This window comes from Spermophilus citellus (genome assembly GCF_964194105.1).
Source record: "Spermophilus citellus genome assembly, chromosome: 6".
Lineage (NCBI taxonomy): Eukaryota > Metazoa > Chordata > Mammalia > Rodentia > Sciuridae > Spermophilus > Spermophilus citellus.
Window position 1 is genome coordinate 125,592,630 of NC_138187.1, and position 19,709 is coordinate 125,612,338.

A 19,709-nucleotide genomic window follows, 5' to 3' on the forward strand; every position below is an offset into this window, starting at 1 on the left:
GTTAGTCTGAGCCGGTGCAGTGATGCCTTAGTGTACCCACAATGTAGAATGCTCTGTGTGTCTGGAGGGTGTGGCTAGAGGACAGCATGACCTCTGAGTAGTGGTTTTGGGTACCAAGGTGGTCACTGGGAAGGGATAGAGAAGGGACGAGGGATGAATTTAGAAGGAGGTGAGGTAAAGTGATGGGGGCCTCTTCATTTATTTCCATGAAGTACCATCACAGAATGGGATCTCTGAGAGGCAGTGGGAGTGGCCAAGGGGAAAGGTCAAGGAGAGATAGGATGATCATTCCTTCAGGGATTCTGGAAGACAGAAATGTCACTGAGTTGAATAGGGGTGAATAAAAATGACAAGGCAGTTTTTGCTCTGGTGCCAAGTTCTGTTTCGGAGCTGAACTGCTTTGAAAGATGACTTCAGGGACCATCTTAGGAGGAGGTGGAGGGTAGGTGGCTGCTTACATGACGTTTGATTTCTGAGTCATCAGAAAGGCTCAGTTGCCTCCCAAAATATCTCCTTCATCTAGACACTGGGTACTGGTAATTCTACTACTGGAAGTTGGTTTCCTTAGGTTTTCCCCTCTGTTGCAATGCAAATGTCCTCTGGAGAGGGAATACCCATTCACCTTCATCTGTCTGAAGGGATTTTCTCGGCCTTTCTCTTTTTTAAAAAATAATTAATTGTCAATGGACCTTTATTTGTATGCAGTGCTGAGAAACAAACCCAGTGCACATGGTAGGCAGGCGCTCTCCCACTGAGCCACCACTTCAGCCCCTCTCAGCCTTTCTGTATGGTAGAAATTTGAGAAAAGCACATGGAGGGAAAAGGAAAGGAGACCATGGAAAGGATAGTGGACACACTGGTGGTAAACTTAGCCAAGGTAGCTGACCCTAAGGACGTACTCCCTTGGTCAAGAAAAATCCATTATGATTCTTACATCCAGCTGTTTCTTGCTCTGTGTTGGATAAGAAATGATTAGTTTTAAGTTATATGGCAACAACACTGTGTATTTGTTTTTGTTTTTTTAAAGGGTAATAAATCCCACCTCTCCCACCCTCACTTCAACAAAAATACTTTTTGCGGCAACCTGATTTCTGGTCTGTATTGGCAAGGCTATGCTACGTGAGATTGTGTTCATATGACAAAAGGGCTCTGTGCTTGTTGGAGAATGCTAATACTGTTTCAGTGGCTTATTGAGAGGTTTCCTTCTGGTTCACCACATTATAATCCAAGTGGATTGGGGGAAGGGGCCTTCCACATAGTCCTTCTGGATCTAGGTTCCTTGCAGGCTGTAATTCCACCATCTTCCATAGGTAGCTTCAAGGTCATAATGAGCCTTACCTCTAAGGCATGATGGGGGAAAGAGAAAGCATGCCTTTGCCTGCAAGTGACACATAAGTCATCTCACTTTTCATTGGTAGGATCTTGTCCCATGGTCACCCAGATGGAAGGTGACTGGGTAATGTCATTTCACTATGTGCCCAGAGAGAGGAAATGGCCTTGGAGAGTAAGAATACACAGATGCATCAGAAAGCATTTATCTGTTTTCCTTCTGACTGTGATGTAACTTGACCTTTGTGGGGGACAGGTTGTCATTAAATGACAGTGAATGAGAGAATAGCAGTGACCTAGAAACTGTCTGGTGTTTAGGATGGTAGAAAGTCATTCAATCCTCTTGGTGAAGGACATCATCCTTCCTTGGATTTTTGCCACTTAAAGGAGGACAAAGTCTTAAAAAAAAAAAGTCTGTTTTCTTATTTTTTTTTAAGTGGAATTTTGAAAAAGTTGAACTTTCCCCTGTATACATCTTGGATTTTCCTTAGAATAGGAGTTTTGGGGTTTTGAGTAGGTGTGGCTTCTGTAATATGTTTCATTTCCCTTTAGAGATGAGAGGATGTTAGTGTTTGGAGGAGAAGAAGAAACCTTGTAGTATATTCCCTTCACTGTCCAGACAAGGGAACCGAGAGGTAATGGAAGGGTCTACATTTACAGTATATATGGTCTCAAACGCCGTTTTCCAGATTTTTGCTCTGATGGCGTTTTTCACCACCACCATACTTTCATAGAAGGCTGTTGAACAGACCTGGCCTGGTGCGATTCATAAACACCAGTTCAAAAGGGAAGAGGATTGACCAGCTAAATCCAGGAGTCTCCCTGTAGCACTGTTTCCTCAGTTGATAATGTTTTAGTAGATGGTGTTTGATTATACAACCCCTAACCTGAAAGAAATGACAGTCTTTCAAGAATTTATAACTTTTCTCAGAAAACAATCTTAGTGCTTCTCAGCTCTTTAATTTATTTTAAATTTCCATGGTTTTTAAATACCTTTTTACTCATTATAAAAGTCATGATATAGAAAATAAGTGTATAAAAGTCTAACAAATATATACCAATATGTTTAAAAAATTACCTGTAATTTCATAACCTGACAATACAGCAATAACGACTGTTAAATTTTTTTGTGTGTTTCTTGACCATTTTGTAACCCATATTTATATGCCTGTGCACAATGGAATGTGAAATACAAATGTTGTGCAACCCTTAAAAATTGTTTAAAAATAAGTAATGATATAAAGATACTCCCTTATATTTGTATACTTTGGCACAACATAATTCCTATTAATTTGCTTTTTAAAGAAAGAAGGAAAAAGTTAAGAGAAATCTCCATACCATACTCTTGGGAATAAAATTATGATTTTAATTTTTAAGGGTTGCATAATATTGTATCTCATGAAAATACACTATGCTTAAAATAATGGCCCAAGTGGGGAGGAGGGGAGGGGCCGTATCTTCCATCCTGACCCTGTGTTCCTCTTCTCACAGGGCATCAGCAGCCTCTTCAGCTCTCTGAAAGTTGTTCGGCTGCTACGTCTTGGGCGGGTAGCCCGTAAGTTGGACCACTACATTGAATATGGAGCTGCCGTGCTGGTCCTGCTGGTGTGTGTGTTTGGGCTGGCTGCACACTGGATGGCCTGCATTTGGTACAGCATTGGGGACTATGAGATCTTTGACGAGGACACCAAGACGATCCGCAACAACAGCTGGCTCTACCAATTGGCAATGGACATTGGCACTCCTTACCAGTTTAATGGGTCTGGCTCAGGGAAGTGGGAAGGTGGTCCCAGCAAGAACTCTGTCTACATCTCCTCGTTGTATTTCACCATGACCAGCCTCACTAGCGTGGGCTTTGGGAATATTGCCCCATCCACAGACATTGAGAAGATCTTTGCAGTGGCTATCATGATGATTGGCTGTAAGTATGGCAGTGCTGGGATGGCGGGGTGGGACATAACTTTGGGCCATCGCTTCTGTTAGCTGGAAATAGGGCAGTGGCTCTTGTGCCAGCAGAATGGAGAGAGTTAAAATAAGGGACAGAGTTTTGTTGTTGTTGTTATTGGTGGTGTTGTTTTTAAAGACTAGCTTTATAGTTTTCATGATAATTAAACATGCTCACTGAAAAAAGTTTAGAAAATATAAGAGTATGAAGTAGAATGTGAGGACTATCCATAATTCTAGCTCTCGGATAAAGATAACTGTAACTTTTTGATGCCTTTCCTTAGACTACTTTCTGTATAAATCTGAACACATAGATACCAATTTTTATAAAGTTAAAATGAGATCGTGTTACTTGAATGCTTTAAATTTTCCTGTTGTAGAAATCTTCCCAAGACATTTTTCTTCTTAATAAGAGGTATATAACATGTTTTGCCATATACAGTGAACCATAGTGAAGCAAATTAACATATTCATCTTCTTGCTTAGTTACTCACCTTTTTTATTCAGTGAGAGTTCTTGAAATCTACTCTTAACCAGTTCTAACATTCAATATGGAATTAATTATTCTTATGTTATACATGTCAATTTGAACATAGCTCTAGTTCTACACAGCCCAATAGAATGAGAAGAATGTGAAAAAAGAATATAAAATGTCTCATTAATTCTTTGATGTTTATATGTTTAATGAATAATACTTTTGATATATTAGGTTAAATGAAATATTCTACAATAATTTTTTTATCCTTTTAAGTGTGGCTCCTGGGAAAATTTTTAAATCTTACTCCTTTTGGACAATGCTAATCTAGACCAACATTTTGGATATCTGCTAATGGTTGATAAATTTTCCAACTCAAAACAACAAAACAAAAATAAAACCACACAAGTAAAAGAAAGGTATGGGGGAAGTCCTTGTTTAATTGAGAAGGGAGAGATTAATGGAGTAACATGCCTGATCTGAAAAATAATCCTAGTTCTTGGGGCAGGTATTTAAATCTGAGTAACTAGCCCACTGACCATTGTGTAGCTATTCCTATTGTGGAGTATGAAAGTCACCTTGGGCTGCAGATAGCAATGAAGTCCCTTCATTAAAGGGAGTCTTAGGTAGGACGGCCCCAAGTGGGCCAGAAACTGCAAACTTGAGCAGATTGGACTCGCTCTGAAACCACCAGGCACACCCTGCCAATGCTTCAGTGACAGATTGGGTCATGGGAGAGGACAGCCCCAGTGAAGCATCAGTTTGGACAGTGTTCTGGTTACACTGAAGGACTTGGGGGCTCTGGTTCTGCTTTTGCTTGCTGTGCTCTGTTATGGTGGAGTTGACGAATTAACTGTTAAATCAACCAGAAGAAAATCTGAGGCTTCAGTTTATCCAGCTGACCGGAGATGGAGCATCTACTCTGGGAGTGGATTTTGTTACCCAGATTGTCACATTTGCTGCTTGTCACCTCCTTTCTGGCAACTGCCTCATCATGTCTAAGGGAGTCCTTTCATCAAAGCCCTCTGTGCAGGCAGAGTTTGCCTGAGCATATTTACAGAATGTGTCTAAAGGGGTAATGGATTGTGGGAAGCAGGAAGTGTCTGCCAGTGGAGCTTTGGGTTTGCTCCTTACTTTAAAAGGGGTTTTAATAGAGATGATTGCCTGGCCATGGGAAGCAGTGTTAAGGATCTGTGGGTGGCTAATTGTTTTGGTTTAATTAGAACTTGAGGTACTTTCTCATGTTGTAGGAAAGAATTAAAGACCTTTACTCTTCTAAAAGGGTTTCAGCCTTAAAAGCTGTGAGCCCTGGCTAAGAAACGGGTGCAGTCTTGGGGTGTGTGTATGTGTGTATGTGTGTGTCTCCAAAAGTGCTGGGATCCAGCTTAAGGCCTTATGCGTGCTAAGCATGGGCTCTACCACTGAGCAACACCCCTCACCTGCTGGTGGCATTCTTATGAGCCTTGGAGTATCCAGTAATCAACAAGATGCAGTATGCTTGGGAAAAGATTTCCTTCTCTTAGTGGGGAGATGAAACACTTTGTCAACTTGCACAGCTCATTATATCTGTTACAGAGAATTTGCCGAAAGTGTTCAGTTAGAAAATAGGCCCTGTTTCACGGCTCCCCCAAAGGCTTTCAAATACCAATCTCTCTGCAACTTCTTACCTAGAAGAAAGCAGCTCTGGTGGCATATAATCAGAATAAGCAATTTATTTTTCTTCCCAAAACCAATCTTCTATGAAGAGCATAATTTCTTGGGTATCCAGGGAGAACCTCAATTATTACCATTTTTTGTCTTTTCTCACCTTCTCAGAGTCAGGTGACATTTGCATTTCTTAATGTTTTTAAAAAGTGTAATACACAGGTAGTCACCTCTGCATTATGCAGCCATGCGTGACATTTAGTTAAGCATGGGCTATTTAACACTGTTTCCTGCTATTTGTCAGGCACTATGCTAAGGGCACTCCGTGGTTTCTATTGCTTATGACAACTGTGTACATTAGAGATTATTATCTTTGTTTTATACGGAAATGGACGCTCAGAGAAATTGACACAATTTCCCAAGGATGTGGGGCTGTGGTCAAGAGTGAGGATTCAGATCCAGACCCCTCTTGTGAAGGTGATGGGGTAACAGTGCAGATGTTGTGATGTGATGGAGTAGTTTAATAAGGCAGGTTCTGACTACCTCTCCATGTTTACTCCCTGACATATTGAAAATTCTCTCTTTAAACTTTAGCAAGCCAGCAGCTTCTGCAGTGGAAAGTTTTTCTATGCTTGTTTGTAGTTGTTGTCGTTTTAATTTAAGAACAAGATTATGTTACAGTCTCAGGGGACCAGGTGCTTAGGAAACCAGCCATTTTTCAGCAACCTGTCACTTACGGTTACAGCTGTTCCACTTCTCGTGTGACACACGTCTGACAAATTCTTGTGCTAACAAGAAAGTTATTGCACTCTGTGTAATGAGTGGTAATTATCCTTGTAAACTCATATTCTCAACAGCCTTTGTTCAGGACAACTGCTGATGTCTTGTTGGGTGTACGGGCTTCTTCTATCTTGCTTTGCCTGTGTGTACACATGTGAACACTTACCTGCTTCCTCATGGCACTGAACTATACCAGAATGGGGATCTCTAGCCATGGGGAATATTGGCTGCAGCCTGCCTTTACCCTGAGCTCTGTGCTGCCTCCATCCAAGGTCACCCCAGCAGCCTTTACAAAGTGGAAAAAAGACAAAAAAAAAAAAAAAAAAAAAACAGTGGACTTCTAAAATAGTGGTTACATTGTGATTTTTTTTTTCCCTCTGTGCTTTGAATTTTACATGCCCTGATAATAGTATGTCTTGCCTATTTGGTTACAGTGTATTAGCCATAATATAGATTATCCAAGCTTTCCTTTACTTCTCTTCACTGCAGTCAACATCTCATTACAACTGGGTTCATTCTCCAGAGGATGCCAGGAACTAAAAAAAAAAAAAAAAAAAAAAAAAAAAAAAAACCAAAAAACTAAATATTTGCAAGCTAGTCCACCTTGCTCAATTCTAATTTAAAAAAAAAATTGCATTAGGAAGAGGTGAAAACTATTGGCTAAAATAATTTTTTGCAGTTAGCCATGGGGGTAGGTGTTCTGTGGTGTCTCCAACTGTCTGGTTTTATTTCTGAGTCCTAGTATTAGGTCTTGGCCTTGACCAGGGGCAAGATAGCCCTTGCTCTGGCCTTCCTGCCCTCCCGACATAGGTCTGTGATGGTCTACAGTGGTCACCCTGGGATGTGGTGAATGGACGTACGTTTTTTTCCACATAAATCTCTCCTGCGTGTTATACCCTGAGACACATCTGACAGAGACTGTCCCCCATTCAACAGGCACATGCTGATTGCCTCACAATTATTGCTCTGAGTCTTCAGGTTGGTGGTGGATGTGGGTGGGAGGAACAAAGACAGGCCCTTATGGTCCACCAGTCAGTGATAAAGGTCTGGAAGTAGAGTCTTTATCCAATGTGGCTGAGCCTTGCCCCGCCTTTGAAGGATCCCTCAAAGGACGAAGAATGGTCAGAGGAAGAGCCCCTTTATCTGGAGGTCTCAGTCTGGGTAGAGACCTGGTGCTGTCTTGGGCAGCTCCCCAGGAGAACTTGATGGTGAAGAGACAGTTGCCATTTTCTAAATATGCGCTTGCACTTTTCTGCTTCTCTTCTCATAATGTCATTGCTGTCATCCTGTCATTTCAAGTAAGCTGCATTCATTCCTCTCCCTCTGATAATGGCAGGTGGTCTAGACACTGCACTCCCGCTCCACACGCTCTCCACCCTCAGGCCTCACGGGTGGCCTCCTGCCTCAGCCCTACACAATACCTGTTCCCACTCTGCCTCCACCTCGGCTCCTTAAAATCCTGGCTCAGTGCCAGTGCTGAGGGATTCTGATGAACATCTGCTCAGTCCTGCAGAGCTCCTCCTCCTCTTCCACCTGCTGGGCCAGATCCTATCCTGATGAAGGTTTCTGTCGCCCTACCCCCAAGCCTGGGAGCACCCAGACAGCAAAAGGGCTCACCCTTAATGGCTTCCTTTTATCACCTTCTGTTCTGGGGGAAGGGACATTAGTAACCTACACCTATGGATGTTTGACCCCACTACTTCACCCATTTATAACCTAACAGAGTCCTTTATGAAGCTTTTCATCTTGGATTGTCACTTGCATTCAAATACGGGGCTTCCCCCACCTCTAAATGACCTTACTCAAACATCTCTTATTTCTTTCCATCTCACCTTTGCTGAATATCCCTTCTTGCATTAGGTACTAGTTTTTCTAAAATGACATGGGTCACAACTCCCAGGAAAGAGGAAATGTAAGAATGCTCTTAGAAGACTTCAAACACTTTATGGACTCTTAGTTAAATATTAATTGGCTTATTGATTCTGAGTAATTGAGAAGGCCCTGGAATTTTGGAAGGGGTCTTCAGGGCTATCGAGAGAGCTTTATTATGGGAGATTGGTTTTTGCCTCTAAACAGACCCAAAATGTTTCCTAAAAGTTTAAGTTTCATCTGGATTCCTTACAGTCTTCAGAAGCCCTGCCTTCTCTGCTGTATTCACACATGAATTCCATATTGGGATCCCATATGGCTGTTCCAGCTTCAGCCATATGTTCTTTTTTTTCCCCTTCTTTTCCAGAAAGTAGAAGGGGAAAGGGAAGCCTGGCCACATGCCTTCTCTTGAAGAACAAGACTAGGAAGTTGGTTGTTAGTTTTGTTCACATCTTATAGGCTGGAACTGGGTCACCTGGCCACATCTCATTGCAAAGCAGGCTGGGAAATGGGGGCTTTACTTTGGGTGGTCATGTGCCCAGGTAGAAGTACAGTAATTTAGAAAGGAGAACAGATGCTGGCAGGTGGCCAGCAGTGTCTGCCTCAGCTCTCCTCCTCCTCATCTGTCCTCAGTTGATACCAGCAATACATGAAGCCCCCCACCAGGCACACCGTTTTGGAGTTAGTGGAGAGACTTTGACCCCAGTTCTAGATCTACTCCACCCTTTAGTTTTGGTGGACTGAAGGCAAGAGGCTATCCTGACAATCTTACAGGGTGGGAAGTAAAAATGAAATAATGGCGTATGACAGCTGTTTGAAAAGATGATAATTTTACGTTGAGTTGAAAAGGTCATGATTTTTTAGTGTCTTTAATGATAATAATTGCTCTTCCCAGTTAATTTTTTTCTTTCCTTAGAAAAAAAGAAAATAATAATTGCAGCTCTCTTCTCAGGAGCAGGGGAATGCTATTTGATTTCATTTTTGGTTTGTTTATTTTGGGAAATGGGGCAGTGTTCAGAATTCTGAGAGAAATTAGCACTCATTTCTCATTTATTCTTAGAGTTCTTTTCTAGCCAGCAAATCAGCTTGTTTTTCCTCTAGAACCATTTTTTTCTTTTTTAAAAAGTTTTGCCTGCCATAGTGCATTTTAGTTGATGTCCCCATCTTTGGCACAAACTTGGACTACCTTCTGTCTTCCACATCCCTTCTTCCTCTTCTCCAGAAAACTAATCCTGGATACTCCCACCATGTCCCTTGGTTTTATTAAGCTTTTATTGTGTTGACGGGCCCTGTGTTACTTCTTTATGAACATTCTCATGATATCATAGTTACTTTTCTCACCTGATTTATATTTCATCCAGCTCCAGTAAGACACTAGACCCCCAGATCTTCCTCTTCTCTTTTGTGCCTAGGCACATTCTGAAAGATTGTGGGAATGAGGATGGCTTTGTTACCCATCAGTTCTTGTTGCCTTATATATCTCTACCCCTGATTAGTGCTTTGACCTTTGGTAGCTTCTCCAACTGAATATGGAGGTACCATTTGGGGATGGAAAATAAGATGACATAAAGCACCCAACAGTGATTTCAAGCAATAGCAGTGCTGTCCCTGCTCTGTTTCCTCTCTTGAGCACATTTATAAGGCTCCACAATGATGTTTCTTAACCATTTTAGTCCTGTAGGTACAATCTAAGAGAACTTGAACTCGCATGAAATATAAGATGTGTTTTAGTATTTAATGTGCAGGTCATTAAATATAGCTGGATTTGATGTTCCATAGATATTAAGCATTAAAAAAATGGCTGGGCTTGGTGGCACACACCTGTAATCATGTGATTTGGGAGGCTGAGGCAGGAGTATTACAAGTTGGAGGCGAGCCTGAGCTACTTGGCGAGACTCTCAGCAATGTAGGGAGATTGGGGATGTAGCTCAGTGGTAAAGTGTCCCTGGGTTCACTCCCTAGTACCAAAACAATAAATAAATACTTTGAAAACAGTATGAGAGCAGAGAAGGATAGGAGAAGTTCTTAAGTGAGAAGTTGTGTCATGTGGCTGGGGAGGCACCCCAGTTGTCGCTGTCCAGGCCTGACTAGCAGGATTTTCACTGGGCAGGACAGGATATGAGAGTGACAGGAGAGCTCCCCCTAAAGAGGAGAGAAGGGACTAGAAACAGTCCTGAACTAGCACCAGAGACTGCTGGGTGTTAATTTTCACTACCCAACAACCCTACCTGCAGGTAGGTTTTCTTATCCCTGTTTTATAGGTAAGAAAACTGAGTTCAGAGACACAAAAGAACTTTTCCCAGATTGCCATTTAAGAGGGGGATGAACTGGGTTTTCACCCCAGTTTCATCTGTCTTCATGCTGTTGCTTCCCTTACTGATTATTTCGGGATGTGGCAGTGGAAAAATATGTTCTTTGTGATGATGTGCATGTTGGGTGCGGGAGGGGTGGAGAAGCTGGGAGTGAAGGGAGAGGGCTGTGGAGAGACAGCAGGGAGGGATTGCTTTTCCTGGGAGATAGTTCTATTATTTTGGATTACAATTATGGCGAAAAAAAATCTGATTGCATGTGCTGTAGGAAGACATCACCCTTGTTTGTAGTGGGATTTCTGCACTGGGTGAAGGAATTTACAAGCTTTGGATGTTAGGAAGCTGACGGTGGCATACAAGTGATGAGGTGTATTGTCTCTGATATCACAGGTACCCGTGTTATCTGCAAAATCCCTTTCCTTTTTTAAAAATTTTTTCCATTACATTAAAATGTGAAAACAGATGTTACAATCCAGTTGTTTCTACTTCTATATTTATTACCTCCTTTAAAATGTATAGTACTCTTTGGGCAGGGGATATTCCCCCATTTTACTGACTGGTGTGAATTGACAAAGGCCACACAGCTAGGAAGAAGTAGATCTGGGCTCATCTTTCCCAGCTGAGTGCTCTTGTTCTTAGAGGTCACTGTGGTGGCCATTGGTGTGGGTAGCCAGAGACCACAGGTTCTGCCACTGGATCTTAGGAGCTGCTCCCTTCTTGGGATGCCCTTAAACTCTGATGGGAAGGGGTGAAAATGTGGGCCAAGAGTGGCTAAAGTCTCCATCCCTACTTTCATCAGCGGAACTTGATTACTCACAGTTCACAGCTCTTCAGCTGCTTTTTGGCAAGCATTTATTGTGGTTCTCAACTGACAGTCGAACAAAAACAGACAGCTAAAGAGAAGTCAGACAGGAGAGAAACTTTCCCGTCTTCAAAACTGGAGGAAAAAGGAAACCTTATCGGGGACATCGTTTCTTTTTCTTTTTTTCTTTTTCCATACTGGGGACTGGGCTCAGAGAACTCTACCATTCAGCTATGTCCCCCGCCCTTGTTCATATTGAGACAGGGTCTTGGTAAATTGCAGAGGCTGGACTCAAACTTGTGGTCCTCTTGCCTCAACCTCCCAAGTCACAGGAATTACAAGTGTATGCCTCTGTGCCTGCTTAGGGATATAGTTTCTAAAAGCACATGAACCAGTCTGGTCCCTGAGAAAACAACTGTTGAATTTACCTGCAGTTCTCCAGAATCTCAATCAACAGTTCACCTGAGTTATCTGAGTGCCGCCCACGTACCAGGCATGAGTGAGCACTGAGGGTGGAACAGTGAGTGGGTTAATAGGTGAGATGTGTCTCCATGAAGGAGAGGATGGTTGTTACGGGGACATGTGCAGGAGACCCCTCCCCCAGGCAGAGGACGAAGGAAGAGGTCGGGGAGTACATACTCCAACTATTAGAAAAGAGCCTGGGCTGGGCATAGAGAGCCTCCCTGACATGTTCCCTCGAGCTGGACTCCATGGGGCCACGTGAACCAGTGCTGTACATGGTCCACCGTGAGCTCAATCAATAGTAAAGGCATGGAGGAAGGGAGGAAAAACGAGATATAATCCCTTTCTCTTTTTGCTTACAATCTGGTTTGGGAAATGCAGAGGCAAACAGGAAAAAACCCTGTGAAGCTGGAGAGCACTAAATGTTTGTGGAATAAGCTTTCAGACTTCCAGGAAGACGGTGATCCTTTCTGTAATGTGAAGGGGAAGGCGTCACAAAAGATCTTATTTGTCTAGTGAATAATGTATAGGATTCGCATCACTCACACAGATGAGTAGGTAGGAAAAGCATTACGGCTGATGGAGGGTGGAACCTACAGAGTGTGCAGAACACATTCTCATTCAACTCTAACACCCCTATGTTGGAGGTGTTATCCCAGTTTTATAGGTGAGGAACTGAAGAGCAGAGAGGTGAATTATTTTTCCCCCGAGTCAATGTTCCTGTGAATGATGGGGCCAGAGTGCAAGCCTAGATTTCTGACCCCTGAGCTCATCAACTTTCTACCAGTCTGTGCTGCATCCCCAGTTTTCAGCAGGAGTGAGGATGTCTCTGGGCCCAAAGGCAGCAGAGAAAACCATCCCCACTTCCTTTCGGCCAAGCAGTTCGAAGAAAGTAAGATGTGCTGATCAAACCGCTGAGCACCTGCTTTGAGCTTCCTGGCTTATCAGTCCCGTAGACTTCTTCCTACAGTGGGCTACTGCTTGGTGACCAACTGTGGACCCTCTATCATATGACAAGGGACAAGTGCCACAGTAAAAATTTGCTATTTTTTTTTCTTCTTTTGGAAGACCCATATCTCAATCTTATAGTCTTTCATTTAGAAGAGTCGCTGGGAAGCAGACTTTACTTTTCATCTTCAAGATTTGGGGATTTTATCACTCAGTTTAATAGGACCAACAGAGCCACAATTTATAATATTGGTTGGCTTGTTTTCATCAAAGATTGACCCCTCTCCTGGCCAGTCCCCCCTTTCAATTGATGCTCCCCAGGAGGAAACTGACCAGATGAGGAAGAGGATTTATGGAAGCCATCTCTACTGCCAACAAAACCAGTCAAACTGCATAGATGGCTGAGGTGAGGTCAGGAGTAAGATTTCCATTTCTGAAATCACAGACCATGGAAAGTCCATGGGAGCAAAGCAGAGAAGCACGGGTGTGAATTGTGCTCTGTGACTCAACAGGTGAACGAAAGACGTGCTTTCAGGGGCACCTCTGAAGGTAAAGGCTGTTCCTTCTCAGAACATTTGTCACTGCCAGGCATCCAGGCCAGAGCCACAGATGGCCTACTACTTGACATTGATGCCCTGTTTTTTTTTTTTTTTCATCACCTTTTGTTTGTGGTGTTTGCTCATTAATTTGATTGAATCCTTTAACAGTTCTCCCAAGGACTTTGGGAGGTGTTGGGTGAGGGTTTGAAGGTAAAGAGTTGTCATGTGCAAAGATAGTAACAAGGCTTAGGGACAGCACAGAGCTTTGTATAACACAAGCTTCGTTGTGTGTGGAGTAAACATCAAGAAGACAGTCTTGTGGCAAGGACGCTGCAAAATGAAGCACTCTTGGGGCCAACTCCATAAATCCTCACCTGACAGTGACTGTGCAGACTCAAAAAATGTTTCCATTTTCACTTTTCCCCATTGTGGTCCTCTGTGCATGCGTGAGAGAGAATAATTTTAGCTCTCAACAGCTAGAGGTCTGGCTCTGAATCATAGCTATGTGGTGATAAAAAACCCACCATTGCCTCAAGAAAGCTTGGCAGGGAGAGAGGTCTTGGTAGGAAGAGCAAAAATGAAAGAGGAGGAGGCTTTGAAAGAAAATCAAATATTTGAAAAATCATCAGTGAGCTCTGCAGAACTACAGGTACACCTGTTTGCAGGCTAACCTTGGTCAGATGGTCACAAGGACGGCCCTTTGTTTCCCTTTAGGGGAAAGGCTATGAGACAAGGGGCTGGGCTAGAGTGGGGGTGGCAGAGCCAGAGATGGTATTCCTTCTTGATCGTGACTGCATCACTGAAGGCCTGGACCCCTGCTTAGAGGTCTCCAGGTTTGACATGAGGGCAGCAGAGGGCACCATTGAAGAAATTACAGTGAACTCTAAGGAATCCTTACAAAGCCAGGCCCAAATGGGCAAATTATTATTATTATTGTATACATGATAGGCAAGCGCTTACCGCTGAGCTCCATCCCAGTTCCCAAGTGTGCAAATTAGCAGAGGACAGCAGCCTGACCACAGTCCTGCAGAGAACACAGTGACGGGGGCTGTTGGACCATGGAGCTGCCCACAGGGCCAAGCCCTGCAAGCAGGAAGGCGGAGAACACACAGAAGCCACAGGTTCTCCCCTGGCTGCCTTTTTGATTCTATCCCTCCTGGGAAGCTCAGGTGTTTAATTACTCTGAGCTGTGATCACATGCAGGCGCAGGAGGCCTTGGCTAGAATCCAGGTGCTTAACAAGTGAAAGGGAGGCAGGGTTTCAGAGCAGAGGCCTTTGGGATCACAGAATGTGTGGTTTAAAGCCTTTTGTCTCCACTTCCCTCTCTTCCTTCCGCAAATACTGATTAAACTTGCTAGGTGCCAACCACTTAGCAATGGTGTGTGGACAGATGAGTAATCAGACATTCTTTTTCTGAGATAATTAACCAGATCTCCAGTAGTCTCATGGGCACTCGCAAAGCTTTGGGATTGAGAACCCCAAAATCATTTTATGGGTTGTCCTGTGAATCATTTTCCTAGTGTTCTCTGCTTCTGCAGTTGGCTTTTTTGCACCCAACTACATGACCTGACATTTATCCAAACGTGTCTCCTATTTTCCTTCACTTCACCGATCTGGGAACACAGACATGGAATGGAGACATAGTAGCAGGAACAAAATGGCAAGATCATTACAACCCCACTCATGGTTTAAGAAGTTATCAATGGTCTTAGGTTGACTTGGCGGTGATCAGAGCTGCCTGTTCTTCCATGGGGTAGCATCTGGTCTCCATTCTTGGCCATTCCTGACACATACCATGTGGCTCCTCAGTTGCACTATGATCCTATTCTGCTGGGAGGGATCATTCTCTCCTTCAAAATGCCAATGTTACTCCTTTCATGTGACTCACAGTGACGTGCAGAACCTCGTACTTTGCCCAATGTGTGATTAAATGTCTTCTTCCACCTGTGCTGAGCTCTGGCCCTGGAGCAGACAGCATCCCATCATGCTACTGGTGATAGAACACGTTTGCTTTGATTCCTTATTTGTGGTCCTTTTTCATAGTCCCTGACTTGAGTTTGGACCCAATAGATGCCATTTTCAATGCTATACTCACTCTTCCTTCCCTGAGCCTCTCACAGAATCTCAGCCAGTGACAAAGTTCCTAGCAAAGGAACAAGTATCTATGCACGGGAAAACCACATTTCTACCATCCTCTGCTTTGGCAATTGGCTCTGTGGGCCCAACTCCATGGTTCCCTGTAGAGTGGGCTCTTCCCCACTGGGTACAACTTCTTGGCACTTACGCAGGGCTTTTGTTCCCTAACCACATGAAGGTATAATCCTGTGAAGTGGCCATTAATTCCCACAAACCACTCTTATCTGAGTGGTTCCTGGGGCCTCTCATTAAATAAATTTTCGCCTTTTTTGCTTCTCTGTGCTTGCATATAGCATCAACCAAGTCATAGTTTTAACTTTATTTTTATGATTATTTGATTGTCAGATATATGATTTGCAAGCATTTTCTTCCATTCTGTGGGTGGATTGCCTTTGCACTTTCTTAATGGTGTCTTCTGAGGCACAGACGTTTGAAATTTTGAAGAAGTTCAGTTTCTTTTGTTGCTTGTGCTTTTAGTGTCATTACTTAAGGATTTAGATCTTTGATCTACCTTCTTGGTTATGACCTCCCCAACCTCGAGTCACCCATGACTTTGAGGGGAGCATGGCACTGTTTTGAAGTGTTCTGGCCCAATTTCATTGTGTCTTCACATCATATCATATAAAAGCAGTGCCTGTTCTAGACCCACCCTTCCTCTCCACTCACTTCAGAAATTTGGAGAGTGGGACTTGCTGAATGTATCAGAGAATCAGAGTGAACATGAGAGAAAGCACTGAATTATTAGATGTATAATTCATAAATCCTTGACTTTCTTATGGATGCAAAATTTTGACATTTAAAAAAAAATTTACCCATCAAGTATCTCATTTCCAAGTTGTAAAGAAGACATAAGAAATGGTTATGAATATCTCTTAATTTTTCTGATATATTCCTGAAAGCTAGAGCCAAGACTATTGTGTGGAATGCCAATAAGTACCACTCCCCAATGGGTGCTCCTAAGAATTAAAGGTGTGGGCAGAGTCTGGAAGAAGCCATGCTGTGTTGAACAGTGATCTCTGACCCCACGGCCTCCTGACAGCTCCTCTGGCTTTCCATCTGCCATGATGCCCTGACAGTCGGGCATGGCTGTTGCTTGTCCCATATGGAGTCACGAACCTGCTTTTCCTTTAGGCCCCAGAAACCTGGTGGTTTCTTATCTCCGTACTTAGAAACTGAACATGAGGTTTGGGGCAGGGAGAAGACTCGCGTAAAGTCGCATAATGACCTTTCCCTCCTAGCTGGCTGAAAATGGAATGATGAATTCTGGGCATTCAGGCATGACTTCATTTGTCACCTCTTTGCCCCTTCAACCAGCCTCTCCCCAGAGACCCTGAAACCAACTAGTGAAAGAGGGAGAGCAGCAGTGTGCCTATGAGGTCTGATGTGAGAGAAGCAAGGCCTTCCGCTGGGCTGAGTGGGTTGGATTTAGTAACCATGTAAAACCTGATACACTGCTTTGCACAAGCACAGCGTTTCATCCACTCTCTGCCCCTCATAGTAACACGGCTGAAGTGAGGCTCAGCGGTTGACTGACTTTCCTGACATGACAGGACTACTAAGTAGAAGAACTAGAACTCACACCCGAGTCCTCAGAAGTGTTCCTTTGGCAGCCCACCGCTGCCCCTTTGGGAACCCCACTGGGAACAAGGCCTGTTCCTCCCCATTCTTTCCTCACTGAGATGAGAGACGCAGCACTCGCACAGAACTCTCCTGCTCTAAACTGTCAATGTGAACAGTTAATCGTGGGCAGTTGTCTCAGTCCCCTGGAGTCGGGGCTGTGTGTCAAGAATCAAGTTCAAACAACTTCCCATATGGAACCAACGCGCGGCTCCGGAGGTGTCTACAGGAGAGACACTCCAATCCTGATCAGACTAAGGGAGGAGAATTAGCTTCTGTCTGTATCGAAGCTCAGCAGTGCCCAGATGTCATGCTTTTGTATTAGGATTAGTAATGATGGCATTAATGATATTAAGATGTGTTGTACATTCACTAAGGCCACATACTCTTAACTCATATGTAAGAGTAACTCATACTATTATCATCCCTATTTTACAGTAAGAAAACTGAAGCATAGATGATTGGAGGCCAGAATCTAATTATCTAGGAAGAGAAGGAGCTGCAATACATAGATCCCAGCTCTGTGCTGCAGGCCTCCCTGTGTCCTAACCCCTGCAGTTCAGAGGTGGCTCATGTCCCCACCTCTGATGGTATAGGGAATTGTGACAGAGTGAGGTGGGTAGACCCTCTGATGAAAACAGGCAGTAGAGATAATCTCCGTTCTCTTTGTGTTCCCTTTACTTCTTATTATCTGTGTAACTCTGGAAAATTCCCAAAGCCAGGTGCTACCTTCTGAGCTCCAGCTTCCCCATCTGTAAGATGGAGATGATGCTATCTGCCTGGCAGGGTGGCTGCAAAGCTCTTTCCTGATGTCTGTGAAACCCCTGGCAGGCGCCTGACACATAATATGTGCTGAATAAATAACTGTTATCACTCCACTTCCTCTTTCTTTCTGTGCCCCAACCCAGACGGAGATGCAGGTGTTGTGTGGTGAGCACTGCCTAGAAGTTGTATGACCCCAGTCCTTCTTTCAAAATTGGTGTGGAGCCCATGAAGTACAAGAAGGTGGCCATCCCCCACGAAGCCTGGGCTCCAGCACCACCTCCTTTTGTCATGAAATGCAGGCATCCTTTACCTCAAAGAGAATTTCTACACATCCTCCACTGAGTATATTCACTCTCCTCACCACCTTCCAACCCTCTGGAGATGGAGGTTCTGCTGCAGGGACTGGGGGGGGGGGGAGGGGGGCTGGGGTGCAAGCTCATGGCCTCTGCAGGGTCAGAAGTCCAAAAAGGATACTCTGCTTTTCTGTTGTGATAGAGGCTTCTGATGAGCTGGTCTCCTTGTGGGGCTCTTTCTGCTGCTGCTTTCTCCTTGAATCCACTTCTTGCAAAGTATTTACATTGTTATTTATTCTCCAGTTGAATGTGCTCACATTTATAACTTAATAACCTTAATTATGCATATTAGTGAGACAAGTACCTGTGTTGCATTGCGCTGTCTGCTAGGAGGCCACAGGTTGGACTTATCAGTACACACTTCCTTGACAGGGACTTAAAGAAATCATACAACAGGAGAATGACTAAGGTACAATGTATTGCAGCACACTGTCCTCGGAGGTCGTTGTGCTTGGTGTGGCTGTGCTCTCTCAGGGTGAGGGTAGGAAGGAGACAGCAAGCATTTGGAGAGGGGTCAGTTCTTTTTCTTTTTTTAAAATTACTTACACATGACAGTAGGATGCATTTTGACATATTGTACACAAATGGAGCACAACTTCTTCCTCTGGATAAACATGGTGCAGAGTCACACTGTAGTATAGTCATACGTATATATAGGGTAATAATGTCTGTCTCATTCTACCATCCCCCCACACCTCTGCCAAATCCAAAGTCCCTCCATTCTTCCCTATCCCCTCCTCCTCCATTATAGATCAGCATCCGCTTATCAGAGAAAACATTTGGCCTTTGCTTTTTTGGCTTATTTCACTTGGCATGAGAGTCTCCAGTTCTATCCATTTACCTGCAAATGCCATAATTTTATTTACGGCTCAGTAATATTCAATTGTGTATATATACCACGTTTTCTTCCTCCATTCAACTGTTGAAGGGCATCTCGGTTGGTTCCATAGTTTAGCTATTGTGAATTGAGCTCCTATAAACATTGATGTGGCTAAGTCACTGAGGTATGTTGATTTTAAGTCTTTTGGGTATAGACCGAGGAGTGGGATAGCTAGGTCAAATGGTAGTTCTGTTCCAAATTTTCTGAGGAATCTCCATATGGCTTTCCAGAGTGGTTGCACCAATTTGCAGTCCCACCAGCAATGTATGAGTGTGCCTTTCTCACCACATTCTTGCCAACACTTATTGCTTGTATTCTTGATAATTATCATTCTGACTAACGTGAGATGAAATCTCAGTTTTTATTTGCATTTCTCAAATTGCTAGAGATGTTGAACATTTTTCCATATATTTATTGAACAATTATATTTGAAGTGTCTGTTCAGTTCCTTAGCCCATTTATTGTTTGGGTTATTTATTTATTATGTTCTGTGTCTGCCCACAAGGAACAGTTTTGCTTTTTCTGTGCCTCTGTGCTTCACCACCCAGAAATGAGAAAAATCACTTTCACTTCTGTCTTCCTGGGATACAGACAGATGGGGATAGTTTTGAGATCTGATCTATAACTTTTGGCCAGGACTTTCTCGGAAGGACTTCAGTGGGAAAAGCCACGGGAGTTGACTTGAGGTGTTATTCCAACGGGAAGGTGAGCGGGGTGTTAATTTCTTGGTCATGGTATTCCTTGTTTTCTAAATGTTTATTGAATGCTGACAGTGTGCAAAGCACATTGTAGTAAATAAGTCATTTTTACTCCACGTCTGCATATCTGCAAAAAGTTTTTGCTATTTGTTGATGTAA

General features: G+C 43.4%; 1 protein-coding gene across 2 annotated transcripts in view; it reads left to right on the forward strand.

Annotated features, from left to right (window-relative positions):
- The window catches only part of KCNH1 (potassium voltage-gated channel subfamily H member 1), a 371,392-nt gene that overhangs the window by 147,420 nt on the left and 204,263 nt on the right, over positions 1-19,709 (forward strand). For both annotated transcript variants that reach the window (XM_081298846.1, XM_081298847.1), the window contains exon 7: positions 2,821-3,250. In XM_081298846.1, coding sequence (XP_081154972.1) covers positions 2,821-3,250 — 430 coding nt within the window. The remainder of the gene's footprint in view (positions 1-2,820; positions 3,251-19,709) is intronic.